The sequence below is a fragment of the Mobula hypostoma genome, chromosome 19, assembly GCF_963921235.1.
Source record: "Mobula hypostoma chromosome 19, sMobHyp1.1, whole genome shotgun sequence".
NCBI lineage: Eukaryota > Metazoa > Chordata > Chondrichthyes > Myliobatiformes > Myliobatidae > Mobula > Mobula hypostoma.
Window position 1 is genome coordinate 19,311,722 of NC_086115.1, and position 15,617 is coordinate 19,327,338.

The 15,617-nt window shown below is 44.5% G+C and overlaps 1 protein-coding gene across 1 annotated transcript in view; it reads left to right on the forward strand.

Moving 5' to 3' along the window:
- The first annotated feature begins 6,871 nt into the window (after positions 1 to 6,871).
- The window catches only part of LOC134358880 (inorganic pyrophosphatase-like), a 38,915-nt gene continuing 30,169 nt past the window's right edge, over positions 6,872 to 15,617 (forward strand). Inside the window, exons 1-3 of the mRNA XM_063071478.1 lie at positions 6,872 to 7,021; positions 7,727 to 7,791; positions 9,375 to 9,428. Coding sequence (XP_062927548.1) covers positions 6,964 to 7,021; positions 7,727 to 7,791; positions 9,375 to 9,428 — 177 coding nt within the window. The 5' untranslated portion in view covers positions 6,872 to 6,963. The remainder of the gene's footprint in view (positions 7,022 to 7,726; positions 7,792 to 9,374; positions 9,429 to 15,617) is intronic.

A 15,617-nucleotide genomic window follows, 5' to 3' on the forward strand; every position in this document is an offset into this window, starting at 1 on the left:
ATATCACGTACCTCCTTCCCATGGAGGATTGCACCATCAGCAGACCAGAGGTCGTCCCTCTAGCATTGACAATTGCCATAGATGTGGTTCGGACATTCATCAGCACTTGGGTTGCTCGGTTTGGCACCCCATCTGATACTTCCTTTAACCACGTTCCCCAATTCTCATTAGACGACGATGGCCCAGAACCTCAGTGTTAGGCTACATCACACGATGGCGTATCACCTACAGTCCAATGGCTTATGCCAACAGTTTCACTGCTCCTTAAACGCTGCTCTGAGGTTTTCCTGACGGATGAGTGTTGCCATAATCGTCTCCCATGCTGGGTCCTGCTGGGGCTCAGGATGGCTCCAAAAGAGGAACTGCAGTCGTCTGTGGCTGAGTTGGTATACGGGCAGCCGTTACGAGTGCCAAGTGAATTTATCTTTGATGCCAGGACCACCTGGTCAGCCTCTCAACAGAATTCTGCCCTCGTCAGTAAACTCAATTCCTTTGCTCCTATTCCTACCTCCCATCATGGCTTGGAGCACTCTTGGGCTCCTATTGACCTATACTCTTCCTCTGTCATTTTCGTCCGCCATGATGCACACCAGTATCCCCTCAGGCCCCCTCATGGTGGCCTGTTCCACGTCTTGGAATGGAGAGAATAAACTTTTATCATATTGCTGAATGTATTTTAGTACATCACAAGAATTGGAGAGTTCCACTACCATGCCCCTGACGCCATGACATGAGCATGAGCATGCCAACACACCTCTGGACCAGCCAGGACACCTGCTGTAACTCCACCCATGGAACACAGGACCTGAGCTGGGCACCTCGTCCGAGCTCCAGACAGGCTCACTATGCCAGTTTCAGTGCATTCTTGGCAGGGGGCGAGCAGGGTAATGTGAGGTGTAGGCTCATATGCTTAATTCACAACCACCCACATTGAGTTGGAGTTCCATTTAAGAGACTGATGGCGTAATGACAGGAATTGTTTACTGTGAGATATGTTCTGTGTTTGAAGGACAATAAGGGAGGTGTTACAGTTTCCCTTAAACTTACAACACCTCTGTCGTTTTACTTGCAAAAACCTACACTTTATTTTATTCCTGTTTTCACTGACTTATGGCGCCAATGGTAAAGCGGGTTCTTCCTCTCTAACCTTTTCCCTAGCTCCCTAAACTCTGCCCGGGGCATCTCGTTGTAATTTTGTAAATGGTTTTTAAACCTCTGCTTAAATAAGAGGGGTGGGAGAGAGGGAGAGGGAGAGGGAGAGGGAGAGGGAGAGAAGGAGCGGGAGTGGGAGAGGGAGACGGGTGGAGGAGCAGGAGAGGGTGAGAGAAGGAGAGAGAGAGAATGAATTTAACTGAGGCTTTGACTGTGGGGGAGGAAGTTTGGTGAGGTGGGAGAAGCAAAGAAGAGTTATGACAGATGAGAGAACTGGGGTGAGGTAATGTGGAGAGGGTATAAGGTGGGAGGAAATGCGATTGCAATATTAAACTACAGAGGCTGAAAAGAGGGAAAGGGAGAACACTCAAAAGAGCTGAGGTAGGGAGAAGGGGGGAGCAGGTAGGGAGCAGGGAAATGGGGAAAGGGAGGAGGACAAAGACATAGAAGAAGGTCTGTGAGAACTGGGAAACCAACGTGAGTTACGGAGGGTCAAGAAGGATTGCGGAAGGAACAAAACAGAAGATGGTTTTTGAGGAGGAAGAACTATGGTCAAACTCTTGAAGAAGTGTCAGTGCAAGAATTCTAGGCGTGTGGAGGGATAAAAAGCTGACATGGAAGCACAATATTGGTAAAATAACTGATAAACGTAAAGGAGCATTAAATATTCTCAGGTGTCTAAGTGGGTATTCTTGGGGTGCTACACGAAAATCTTTGTTGACCATTTATTTTTGTTTAATTAGATCTGTACTTGACAGATCTGTGTGGGTTATGGATCAGCTTCATCATCAACTTTAAAATGTTTGGATGTGATACAAGCACAGGCTTTAAGATTGTCAGTAAGGTCATCCCCCTGCTTTGGTTTTACTGGTTGAAATGGGACAATTACCCTTACAATGGTGGAGGCTGAAGTTGATGTTCACATTCTGGATTAATTTGAGGGGCAAAGAAATGACCATCCTGTTAAAGGTGTGTTGGAGGACTGTTGGGAACATCACAAGAAGTGTGCTTTTAGTTTTGGGTGGCTGGGTTCTTATCATGCTAGGAGTAGGGTTTTGTTGAGTTATGCAGTATGTCCCACTGTAGCTTTCTCAGTAACCCCACCTTGGTTTTTGCAATGAATTTGGTTGATTTTAGATTACATGTTTTATTAAAGTCTAAAGATTCTGTTATGCCTGAGGGTATGTTGGTCCATCAATATATTAAGGCAAATTATTAGGATAAGTTAACCATTTTTACAGATGGGTCAAAAGATAATTTAACTGGGAATGTTGGTGTGGCTGCTTTGTGCCTGAGTTACAGGTAACAATAAAGAATCGTCTTACTAACCATTTATCAATATATACAGCTGAACTGGCTGTCGTCATTTTGGGTTTACAGTGGGTGGAGGAAATTTGCCCTTGCAAAGTTGTAATTTGTTCATATTCCTTTTCGTTTTGGTGAGTCTTAAAACAGGTCGTTCCAGCAGTAGGTCAGATTTACTGTTGTAAACTCATCAAATTTTATTTCATATACAAAGTATTGGTTTATATGTCCTCTTCCTATGGATCCCTGCACATAGAGCTGCTGAAGGTAATGAATGGGTTCATTGTTTAGCTAACAAAGCTGTTAAAAGTTCAACAGTGGATTTAGACCTTCCACTAACAAATTAGAAGCTAAGGGGTGAGTAGGATTAAGAATTGTGGAGTTTAGGTAAGACTCGTGGGATAATTGGCATAAGGGGAGACAGCTTTAAAGTATATGTAAAACTGTTGGATTTATGGGAGAAGGGCATAAAACAAGGGAAGTATATTGACTCAACTTAGAATTGGGCATACTATGCTTAGTTAGTCCTTATAGCTTGTTGGAAAACATCTTTCTGGGTTGCGTGGGTTTTGTCATCATCATTATTAAACATAGTCGTGGTACATGTTGGCACCAACGACATAGGCAGGAAGAGGGATGAGCTCCTGAAGTGTGAGTTTTGGGAACTAGGCAGAAGGCCTCGAACAGGACCTCGAGGGTGGCATTCTCAGGGTTGCTGCCAGTGCTACGTGATAGTGATGGTAAGAATTGTTGGAGATGGCAGTTGAATGCATGGCTGAGGAGTTGGTGAAGGGGGCAGGGTTTTAGATTTTTGGATCATTGGGATCTCTTCTGGGGAAGGTGGGACCTGTACAGATTGGATGGGTTGCACCTGAACTCGAGGGGGAGCAATATCCTTGCAGGTAGGTTTGCTAGCATGGTTTGGGAGGGCTTAAACTAATTTGCGAGGGGGATGGGACCCAGAGCAATAGAGCAGTGAAAGAAGTGCATGGAGTAAAGCTGGATCTAACATATAGAGAGGCTTTGAGGAAAGAGAAGCAGAATAAACGGTGTAAAGGTAGTAAGGTAGAAGGGCTAAAGTGCGTGTACTTCAATGCAAGAAGCATCAGGAACAAAGGTGCTGAACTGAGAGCTTGGATACATACATAGACAAGGGAGTCACATAGGGAGCGATTCCTGTGGAAAGCAGAGGAGGAGGAGGGAAAGATGTGCTTAGTGGTGGGATCCCGTTGCAGGTGGCGGAAGTTACGGAGAATTATGTGTTGGACCCGGAGGCTGGTGGGGTGGTAGGTGAGGACAAGGGGAACCCTATTCCTAGTGGGGTGGCGGGAGGATGGGGTGAGAGCAGATGTGCGTGAAATGGGAGAGATACATTTGAGAGCAGAGTTGATGATGACCCCACTAGGAATAGGGTTCCCCTTGTCCTCACATACCACCCCACCAGCCCACCAGTCGCTCCCTACGTGACTCCCTTGTCCATTCGTTCCCCCAATCCCTCCCCACCAATCTCTCTCCCGGCACTTATCCTTGTAAGCAGAACAAGTGCTACACATGCCCTTACACTTCCTCCCTCACTACCATTCAGGGCCCCAGACAGTTCTTCCAGGTGAGGCGACACTTCACCTGTGAGTTGGCTGGGGTGATATACTGCGTCCGGTGCTCCTGATGTGGCCTTTTATATATTGGCGAGACCCGACGCAGACTGGGAGACCGTTTCGCTGAACACCTACACTCTGTCTGCCAGAGAAAGCAGGATCTCCCAGTGGCCACACATTTTAATTCCACATCCCATTCCCATTCTGATATGTCTATCCATGGCCTCCTCTATTGTCAAGATGAAGCCACACTCAGGTTGGAGGAACAACACCTTATATTCCGTCTGGGTAGCCTCCAACCTGATGACATGAACATTGACTTCTCTAACTTCTGTTAGTGCCCCACCTTCCCCTCGTACCTCATCCGTTATTTATTTATTTTATATATATATATTTTTTTCTTTTTCTCTCTCTCCTTTTTCTCCCTCTGTCCCTCTCACTATATTCCTTGCCCATCCTCTGGGCTTCCCCCCTCCCCCTTTCTTTCTCCCTAGGCCTCCCGTCCTATGATCCTCTCAAATCCCTTTTGCCAATCAACTGTCCAGCTCTTGGCTCCATCCATCCCCCTCCTGTCTTCTCCTGTCATTTTGGATCTCCCCCTCCCCCTCCCATTTTCAAATCTCTTACTAGCTCTTCTTTCAGTTAGTCCTGACGAAGGGTCCGAAACGTCGACTGTACCTCTTCCTAGAGATGCTGCCCGGCCTGCTGCGCTCACCAGCAACTTTTATGTGCGTTGCTTGAAATTCCAGCATCTGCAGATTTCCTCATGTTTGAAATCCTCAATGAATACTTCTCTTCGGTATTCACCAATGAGAGGGAACTTGATGACGGTGAGGACAATATGAGTAAGGTTGATGTTCTGGAGCATGTTGATATTAAGGTAGAGGAGGTGTTGGATTTATTAAAATACATTAGGACGGATAAGTCCCCGGGGCCTGATGGAATATTCCCAAGGCTGCTACACGAGGTGAGGGAAGAGATTGCTGAGCCTCTGGCTAGGATCTTTATGTCCTCATTGTCTACAGGAATGGTACCAGAGGATTGGAGGGAGGTGAATGTTGTCCCCTTGTTCAAAAAAGGTAGTAGGGATAGTCAGGGTAATTATAGACCAGTGAGCCTTACGTCTGTGGTGGGAAAGCTGTTGGAAAAGATTCTTATAGATAGGATCTATGGGCATTTAGAGAATCATGGTCTGATCAGGAACAGTCAGCATGGCTTTGTGAAGGGCAGATCATGTCTAACAAGCCTGATAGAGTTCTTTGAGGAGGTGACCAGGCATATAGTTGAGGGTAGTGCAGTGGATGTGATGTATATGGATTTTAGTAAGGTATTTGACAAGGTTCCACATGGTAGGCTTAATCAGAAAGTCAGAAGTCATGGGATCCAGGGAAATTTGGCCAGGTGGAATCAGAATTTGCTTGCCTGCAGAAGGCAGAGGGTCGTGGTGGAGGGAGTACATTTGGATTGGAGGGTTGTGACTAGTGGTGTCCCACAAGGATCCGTTCTGGGACCTCTACTTTTCGTGAGTTTTATTAACGGGGGGGGGTAATGTGGGGGTAGAAGGGTGGGTTGGCAAGTTTGCAGATGACACAAAGGTTGGTGGTATTGTAGATAGTGTAGAGGATTGTCGAAGATTGCAGAGAGACATTGAAAGGTTGCAGAAGTGGGCTGAGAAGTGGCAGATGGAGTTCACCCGGAGAAGTGTGAGGTGGTACACTTTGGAAAGACAAACTCCAAGGCAGAATACTTGGTAGTGTGGAGGAGCAGAGGGAACTGGGGGTACATGTCCACAGATCCCTGAAAGTTGCCTCACAGGTAGATAGGGTAGTTAAGAAAGCTTTCATAAGTCAAAGGATAGAATTTAAGAGTCGCGAGGTAATGATGCAGCTCTATAAAACTCTGGTTAGGCCACACTTGGAGTACTGTGTCCAGTTCTGGTCGCCTTACTATGGGAAGCATGCGGAAGCATTGGAAAGGGTACAGAGGAGATTTACTAGGATGCTGCCTGGTTTAGAGAGTCTGCATTATGATCAGAGGTTAAGGGCTTTACTCTTTGGAGAGAAGGAGGATGAGAGGAGACATGATAGAGGAGTACAAGATAATAAGAGGAATAGATAGAGTGGATAGCCAGCACCTCTTCCCCAGGGCACCATTGCTTAATACAAGGGGACATGGCTTTAAGGTAAGTGGCGGGAAGTTCAAGGGGGATATTAGAGGAAGGTTTTTTACCCAGAGAGTGGTTGGTGTGTGGAATACACTGCCTGAGTCAGTGGTGGAGGCAAATACACTAGTGAAGTTTAAGACACTACTAGACAGGTATATGGAGGAACTTAAGGTGGGGGGGTTATATGGGAGGCAGGGTTTGAGGGTCGGTACAACAATGTGGGCTGAAGGGCCTGTACTGTGCTGTACTGTTCTATATAGTACTACCGTATGAAGCATATAAGGTTGAAAGAATTCAAACACAGGGTTCATTACAATCTTTGGGGATTGATAATTTTCATTGAAAAACTTTTAAGTTATGAGAGTGACTTTAATTCACAGTATCGTCTTTCACTATTACACAGGGTCTTTTGGGGTCATTTAGTTTTAATTTGAAATAGAAGAAGTAAGGGTTTCATTTCCCAATTCTCTACACCACACTCTAATAATGCAGCTTTAAGTTGGACTGCCAACCGCCATTAAAAAATCAAAAAGAACAGCGAGGAGGAAGCTGGTGGAGACCGCGGAAAGCTGGTTCCTCATTCCGCGCGCGCACCGCCCAGCAGGGCAGCGGCGGACGGCGCCAGCGCGGCAAGGATGCGGGAGGCGTCGGCGGTGTCAGCGGAAGTGGGCGGAGTCCGGCGGAAGTGCGTGCGGGACGCCGAGAGCGCGCTGCAGTGCTAGCGGATCGGAGAGCAGAAGCGGCGCCATGTACCGGGTGGAGGAACGGGGCCAAGTGTACACCAGCTCCTACAAGTTGTATTTTCGTAGGTTTTGTAAAACCAGGAAACCGGGGGGTGGGAGGAGGGAGCGGGGCAGGCTGGTGGGAAGGTGGAAGGAGAGTCATTGCCACGGGGACAAATGCACACCAGCCCCTACAGGCTGTGTCTCATTCAAGACGTTGAAGGAGCTTAGCGGTTCAGGCAGCATCTGTGGTAATGAAAGTAGTCGACCGGTTCGCGCTGAGGCCCTTCATCGGAACTCCGCGCGAAATGTCGAATGTTTTCATTTCCTGCGCTTCCCTCCAGCGTTTTGTATGTGTCGTTCTGGATTTAGTGTTTATGATGGACTATATATACCTCCGTAGGGTTGTATAGCAGCGCTGTACTACACCTGCCCACTTTGGGCATTCATTAATGTTCAGATGTGTGCAAGGGGACAGGGATGCGGGGGGGATTGAGGCGCGTGGGAATGGGGGGGGGGAGGGGAATGGAGAAGGCGCCAAGTGAGACGTGGAAGGTCGGAGGAGGATGGGTCGGTGCAGGGCGTGGAGAGGGGAGATTGGGAAGGAGGGAGGAAAGGATGAGAGGAGCTAAGGGGAAGGGAAAGAAAAAAGTGATGGAGGTAGGAGTCAAAGCAGGTTAGGGAGTGAGAAACAGGTGAGTTGGAGAAAGGGGGGTATTTGGAGGCTGAGTGGTGGGGGGAAAGGGACAGGAGTGGTCACTTACGATTCTGTTTTCTGTTATTTATAGGCAATGCTCAGGGTCAGCTAATTTCTCCTTTGCATGATATCCCACTTTGGGCTTCAGAGTCACAGGTAGGACCCTAGGCTAAAGTGTGTTTTTGCTCATCATCTGTCAAGTGTCACTTCGTGGTGAACTCTGATTTTGCTTGGAAGGCAGGGTCTTCATTTTAGCTGGGTCTAAATCCTGATTCTCCTGCCCCTACTACATGGTGAGGGTGCACAAGGCTTTAGGCTCAAGTAAAATAAGCAATATACTCAAGACTGGATGTTATTGTCTGGCAGATATATCTTTCCTTCTCTGGACTTTTTATGGCAGATTTAGTGTCCTTCTCTGCATTGGCTTTTTTGCCATGCTAACCATCACTGCTGGAGTAGAAATTTCCTAACTATTAAAAGTGAAAGTAGTACATCAGTTGTCCACTATTAATTCCATTCCTTTCTTTGCCCTTGACCCCTTCTCAAACACACGTTGTCTTCTGACAGTTAATGATATTATCCTGAAGTTTAGGTCTCTTTATTTCAATGCTTTCTAGTGATCTTTCACCGTTGAGACTTTTCAGAGCAAAGATTATCCATTTGCTTCTCCACTGAGACTTTCCAGATGTTAAGCTCAAGCTAGAACAGGACGTCAGAGATGGTGTTGGCAGGAGATGAGAGGCAGGTTTATGATCTGATTCTATTTTTGTGTATTTTTTTTCTTATGAAGTAGAAGGCCATGTCAGAGAAATCCCATTCCTTCACTGTAACCTAATTCTTTCTTTGTGCCCATTATTTATTTAGCGATACAAGGCCTTCCTGTCCTTTGAGCCATGCCACCCAGCAACGCTGTTGCATAATCATGGTACAATTTACAATGTCCAATTAACCTACTAACAGTAGGTCTTCGGACTGTGGGAGGAAACCAGAGCACCAGAGAAAACCCATGCAATCTATGGGGAGGAGGTACAAAGAAGGCATCGGGATTGAAGTCCGACACCCCAGGCTGTCTCAGTGTTATGCTAACTTCTATGCTACTCTGGCACCACTTCATTATTTTACCACGTTATTTAGTGCCCCCGATTTTTTTTTCCCCCACTTGGCAGGTACACCAGAGTAATGTATAGTTACTCACTAATGTGACAGTAAACCTGAGCGTATGAGGGAGGTCCAGGGAGAATGGGAAAACTCCTCAGACAGGACTGGACTGGGTGTCAGAACTGATACAAGTGACTTGTATAAAGACAGGCTGCATTTGGCCTGAATACTGGCAACAAAATTAACTTTGTACAGCTTTTTTTTTATGGGCTGCAAGCCCTAAATATGCCTCAGGGAGAGGAGGGAAAAGTTTTGTTCTTGGATTTTCCCAATCATGTTATAAGAGCATAAGAAATAGGAGCAGGAGTCGGCCATCTGGCCCGTTGAGCCTGCTCCGCCATTCAATAAGATCCTGGCTGATCTAGCGGTGGATTCATCTCCATCTACCTGCCTTTTCCCCATAACCCTTAATTCCCTTGCTGTGATGTTTGATCATTACTCATCTTAAATATATTCTGTTATTGAAATATTGCTGCAATTACTCTGACCTTTCATATAAGGGTGTGTATGTGCTGACAGGCCAAAAGGTAGGAATCTGATAAATAGTGTTCACTAACGCATAAATGTGAATTGGCTTGCAGAATGTGTTTAACATGGTTGTGGAGGTTCCTCGCTGGACCAATGCAAAGATGGAGGTAATTCCTATTTCTGTCTATTAATAATTTCATTGTTAATTTGTTATTTGCTTTCAATTTATTTCTTAAAAGTTTCCAACATATTGAATAGAATATTTTGAAAAAGTTTGTCAAATGTATTTCAAAAATCGATAATCTGGGTTTCATCATGGCAATCACCAGCGGACACATTTTATTGGACATAAAAATGAGATCCTTTGTTACACTTGTACATTGACCTTGACTCAGTACACGTAATTGCTCATTACTTGGAACAGTGATTAGGCTTTGATTATTGAAGTTGACTTGCACCACTTACTGTCTGATGTAGCGAGATTTGTATTCAGTCATTTTCTCCCGCATTGTTTGATGAGCTGAGTTGATTTGATGCCTTGGCACTCAGCATTGCGGGATTACTTATAAATCCTCTTAACATGTTACATCAGAAAGTAGTTGATTCAAATAAGATTTAAGAGGATTTGTGGATCTGCGGTATTTAGTGGTGAGATATTGGGCTAGAATGTCTGACTTATTGGCTGGCAACTAACTATTGTAACTGCTGATGTTTGCTGTTATCTTATTGTAAGGTAGATTTTAAAGTCACTTGCCAAAACTAACAACTGACTAGTTGCCAGTGAAGTTGGTCCCTTGCCCTGTGGCTGGGAAATGAATCTCAGAGTTGTATATGGTGACATGTATAATACATTTGAACTTTGGCTTTTACATCGGTTGGTAGCTCCATTACCAGGCTATCTGAGATCCCTGAGAAGCAGCAGATATGAAGGAACAGGGGTTGTGGCTCAGTTTGGGATTCTGATAGTAGAGAGGTATGATTTCATTACTCAAATCTGATTCCAAAAAGATTGATGTAAAATCTTTTCCTGGAAAAACACTCTTCATAAATATCAGCTACCAAAACATCTAAGATGGAGAAGCTGCTATGTTTCTGTTTTTCACTACAATATAATTGATTACACTTAAGGGAAACTGAAAGATTTTGATTCTATGTTGCTATTATGTTGATTAGTTATTCTCACTACTTATAAAGTCAGAAGAGTGCAAAATGCAGGCTCATGCTATTAAAACATTAGAATACTGCTTCAGTTAGTCCTGACGAAGGGTCTCGGCCTGAAACGTCGACTGCACCTCTTCCTACAGATGCTGCTTGGCCTGCTGCGTTCACCAGCAACTTTGATGTGTGTTGCTTGAATTTCCAGCATCTGCAGAATTCCTGTTGTTTGAGAATACTGTATTCCTCGCTGCATATTGCATCTACTGTAATGTTTGTTTTTAAACAGTTATTATTTCTCTCTCAGCCCAATCTCTTGATTTCTGCCCATATATCTTCAAGCCCTGGCTAATCGAGACACTATCAATCTGTAACTTCAATCTACTCAATGAATTGGATTCCACAGCCACCAGTGGCTATGAATTCCACAGATTCACCACTCTGACTAAAGAGATTCCTCCTCATCTCCGTTTTAAATGGATGCCCCTCTATTCTGTGGCTGTGTTCTCTGGTCTTAGATTTCCCCACCATAGGAAACACCCTCTGTATTGAGGCCTTTCACATTCGATAGGTTTCAATGAGATCCCCATTCTTCTGAATTCAAATGCTAGTGAACGCAGCACAGCATCTATAGGAAGAGGTATAGTCGACGTTTCGGGCCGAGACTCTTCGTCAGGACTAACTGAAAGAAGAGGTAGTAAGAGTGTTGCTTGGAATTCCATTATCTGCAGATTTCCTCATGTTTGCACCATCAGATGCTGCTCATATGATAAGCCTTTCATTCCGGGAATCACTTCTGCGAACCTCCTTTGAACCGTCTCCAATGTTAGCGTGTCCTTTCTTAGTTAAGGAGCTCAAAACTGCTCACAGTATCAAGTGAGGCTGCACCAGTGCCTTAACGTCATATCCTTTTATGATCTAGTCCTCTTAAAATGAATGCTAACATTGCATTTCCTTCCTCACTGCCAACTCAAATTAACCTTTAGGGAATCCTACACAAGGACTCCCAAGTCCCTTTGTACTTGAGATTTTTGAATTTCCTCTCCATTTAGAAAATAGTCTATGCTTTTAATTCTTCTATCGAAGTGCATGACCATAGACTTCTTGACACACTGTATTCCATCTGTTACTTCTTTGCCTATTCTCCTAATCTCAGTCCTTCTGTAGCTCCTCTGCTTTATCAACACTACCTGCCCCTCCAGCTGTCTTCGTATCATCTGCAAACTTGTCCACAAAGCCATCAGTTACATCATCTAGATCATAGACATATAATGTAAAAAGAGCGGTCCCAACACTGAAACACCACTAGTCACTGGCAGCCAACCAGAAAAGATTCCCTTTATTCCCAGTCTTTGCCTCCTGCCAATCATCCAATACTCGCCATCCAATATCTTCCTGTAAAACCATGGGGTCTTAGCTTCTTAAGCAGCCACATGTGTGGTCCTTGTCAAACCCTTTTTGAAAATCCAAGTACACATCATCCACCAATTCTCCTTTGTCTATCCAGGTTGTTATTTCTTCCAAGAATTCTAACGGATTTGTCAGACAAGATTTTCCCCTAAGGAAATCATGCTAACTTCGGCGTATTTTTGAAGTACATAATATTTATAAGATGCATGTAATCCAATGCACCTGCATGTAACCTATATCCTTCCATTGTATAAATGCCTCAGAGTATTCTGATGTATCTGCTTCCACCAACTATCCTGGCAGTGTGTTCCAGTCATAACTACCTGTTTAAAACAAAAATCATGCCGTGTAAATCTTTCCCTTCTCAGTTTAAATCTATGCCCTCTCATTCTGGAGATTTCCATTCTGTGGGAATGACTCCATCTACCCTATCAATGCATCTTATCATTCTATCAAGTTGCTCCTCAGCCTCCAGACTCCAGAGGAAACAGTTCAAATATGTTGATCCTCTCCTCCTATACTTTGTAATGCAGGTTTTACAAGTTTTACCTCTTGTAATTATTATCAGAGGGACACAGATATCATCTGTAATGAGCAACAAGTATCTTTATTGTCTAAACTAACAAGTACGTGCATTCATACACTTAAGTACCTGTGTGCACACCTACTAGGTTTCCCTGACTCTCTTGAGTAGTCAAAGAGTAAAGGTAATACCCATGTAATAAAGGAGCCTACATAGACTAGACATTCCTTGTAATCCCAATTCACTCTCTCCATGTGTTCCATTGCTCACCCTTGTACCTGTGATGGTTATTCTTCAAATTGTCTGCTTTTATATTCATTCCATACCAATTCAAGTGTTGCATTTCAGTGTTACTGGCAATTATGTCATCCGAATGACTTTTAACACCTTTTTAGTAGCTCTGTTCCAAGCCAGCATCCATTTATTGCCCTTCTTTCACAAGTGACAACTGGTAATTTATGACTGTTTGCTCTCAATCAGCAACCAGCTCGAATCACTCAGGATAGACGCAGACCCCAACATTCACAAACCTGCATGTTATATGCAACCACTCATTTGTAGGCTAGTTTTTTCTCGACAACACAGACAACATTCTGGTGAACAACTGCTACAGGCTCTGCAAAACCTCTACATCCTTCCTGTAATGCAACGCCCTTACTCCAAATGTGAGTAAACCAAAGTTTTGTACAGCTGCAACATTACTTTCCTCACTTTAATTCTTAAAATTAGTGTTGTGGAAACACTAAGAACACCAGAGTGACTTCAAGTTTTGTTTTGAGTTTATTAACATGGTATCATGGAGAGTCTGCAGCAGTCTCCACCACCACCAGAACTCTGAATTCTAGGTTATACAGAGCTCATATTTATACAGCATGACAAACAACTTCATATAACTTTGTTTGGCATCCCACGGTCAGTACAAGATCAATTCTTTAAAACACGTCAATTATCTCTCAGCGCAAGACTAACAGTTCTTCTTGTTTCCATTTATCAGGACTCATAATTTACCCCTAGAGGCATCCTGCCTCCTGGTTCCAGAGGCCTAGTATCTTATTAATTGGAGTTCCCGGTACTGCGCTTATCGTCCAAGATTACTCTGGACACGCATTAGCAATCTTAGGCCCAGCTGTTCCAGAATGGTCAAGTATCCCATCAGACAATAGTTTTAACTATTTCTACCACAAATCCATCCTTGTTGATCTTTCTGATCAACACTTAAAGATTCGTACTCCCTTCTTTCTGAACTGGGGGCTCATAACCCGCTGGATAAGGGTGCATTCTTAAACATCCTCCTCATCATAACTATCCTCTTCTTTCCCGTCTCCCGTGATGTGAGATTGCACATAGAGTAATTCTACCGTCTCCCCTGGTTTTGACTTTGTACGGACGCAGACCCAGCGAATGCATAGTTGTATGGCACAATGAACTACCGCCACTAGGCAGACCAGGGCAATGAGGCTGTAAAAGATGGACTGTAAGCAGGAAAATTTTCCTTCTCCTAACACTGATTTAATCCACCTAAAGAAATCCCAGCCTTCTGGAGGGGCTTGAGAGTTCAGTCTATGTATTTCATCTCGCAACTGGGTCATATTTTCTGAAGCATCGGGTATGTAGGTGCAACATTCTTTCCCTACTAAAATACCCCTCTACCCCTGGCCAATACATAGTCTAGGGCCATTCTGTTCTGTAAGGTCACCAGTCGAAGATTTGCGTTTCCTGGTTCAGAATGGCAAACCCCGCTATAGTCTTATTGGCCAGTTGTTCTAGTTCTAAACTTATATTGTCTATTATATGGGCATTATTTACTGTACCCTACCAAGGGAGGAGTTCTGCCAAAATCTTACTCCCCGCAGAAATCCGAAGACCATGTCTAGTTCATGAGTGTAGGTGATCTGCATGAGAAACCTTGAGTGGTGGGACTATAGTTGTAACAGGTGGACAATTTTCCTTAAAGCAACAGCCAGCCCATTGCCTAGGGAGCCATGGATACGCCCTAGACCCACAGATCCAGCTTACCCTGGGCACCCCATATATTCCCGTTGCCGTCCATATACTATAGAGGCGGTGAACAGTAATAGTGGTCCAATTTTTACCTGTCCAGTACTCTCTGGTGGTCACATTGTCGGTTTGATGGGGCCACTGCATTAGAGGTGCGAAGGAGGTATCACACAAGGAAAATCTTAACCAGTTCTTAGACCCTGGTCCTGAACACAAACAGACTGGAGCCGGGGCTACGCGTGTTTTTATATACACCTCCCTTGGCACAGTGGTAGTGTTGGAGCCACTATCTATGGCTGCAGCTTGGAGACAATGGGGGGAGCACAGTGTTGTAAAGTTAGTGGTGGTACTGCCCCATAGCTTAAGACTATTCAAGACCAGATACCTTGCGCTTACGGAGTCGAGACAATTTCGAGCAGACTCGCTGCCTGAAATAGTATAGGCCTGTAATCCTACCAATATGCGTAGCGAAGATTCTGTTCCAATCGGCAGGGGTTTAAGATCTACAGGACTCTGTGTGGAATGGGGAACTGCCATACAAACATAACAGTTTGTTAAATTTGCGTGGTAGGCCATATAATGAGCAAACTGCCACCATGTATTGTGTAAGTGTGGATGATCCTGCCCTTTCTTTACATGCTCAACTTCTTCTCCACTTCTCCATTTCTTTGTACTTGCCCTCCAGCGCTGTTAGGCACTTAATCAATCCTACCCCCACTACTTCCTTCATATTAGTCCTCTATCGAGTATATATTTTGTTAATAATCAGTCGCTAGATATATAACATGAGCTACAGGTTAGAATAGATTTCTTTTCCAGTCTCTCAGTGACAATTGCTTCTTAGTTCTCAGCACCATTCCGCTGTCTTGGGGAAGATGCCACTTGTTCAGTATTTATTTCGCCCTTGTCGTGGTGCAACTTGCACCTGGTGGCATGTATCCACTCAGGTTTCTCCTTCACCTTAGCGGCTGTACGGGTCGTCAGCAGCACTAGGTAGGGGCCTTTCCACCTGGGAGAAAAAGAATCTTTATTCATTGATCTCACATATATTTTATCTCCTGGCTTAAATGGATGCATATTACCTTAAGTTAAAGGTGCCTGGGCTTGCCGGACCCTCTCATACAATTTCCCTGCCTCCTGACACACAGCTTGTGCGTATTTCAGTGTCTTCTCATCATTCCATATTAGCTCTACCTTTTCTGGGGTCATGGGAGGCTTAGTTCCTGTTGTCATAGGCCGTCCCATCAAAATTTCATGAGGGGTACGTCCT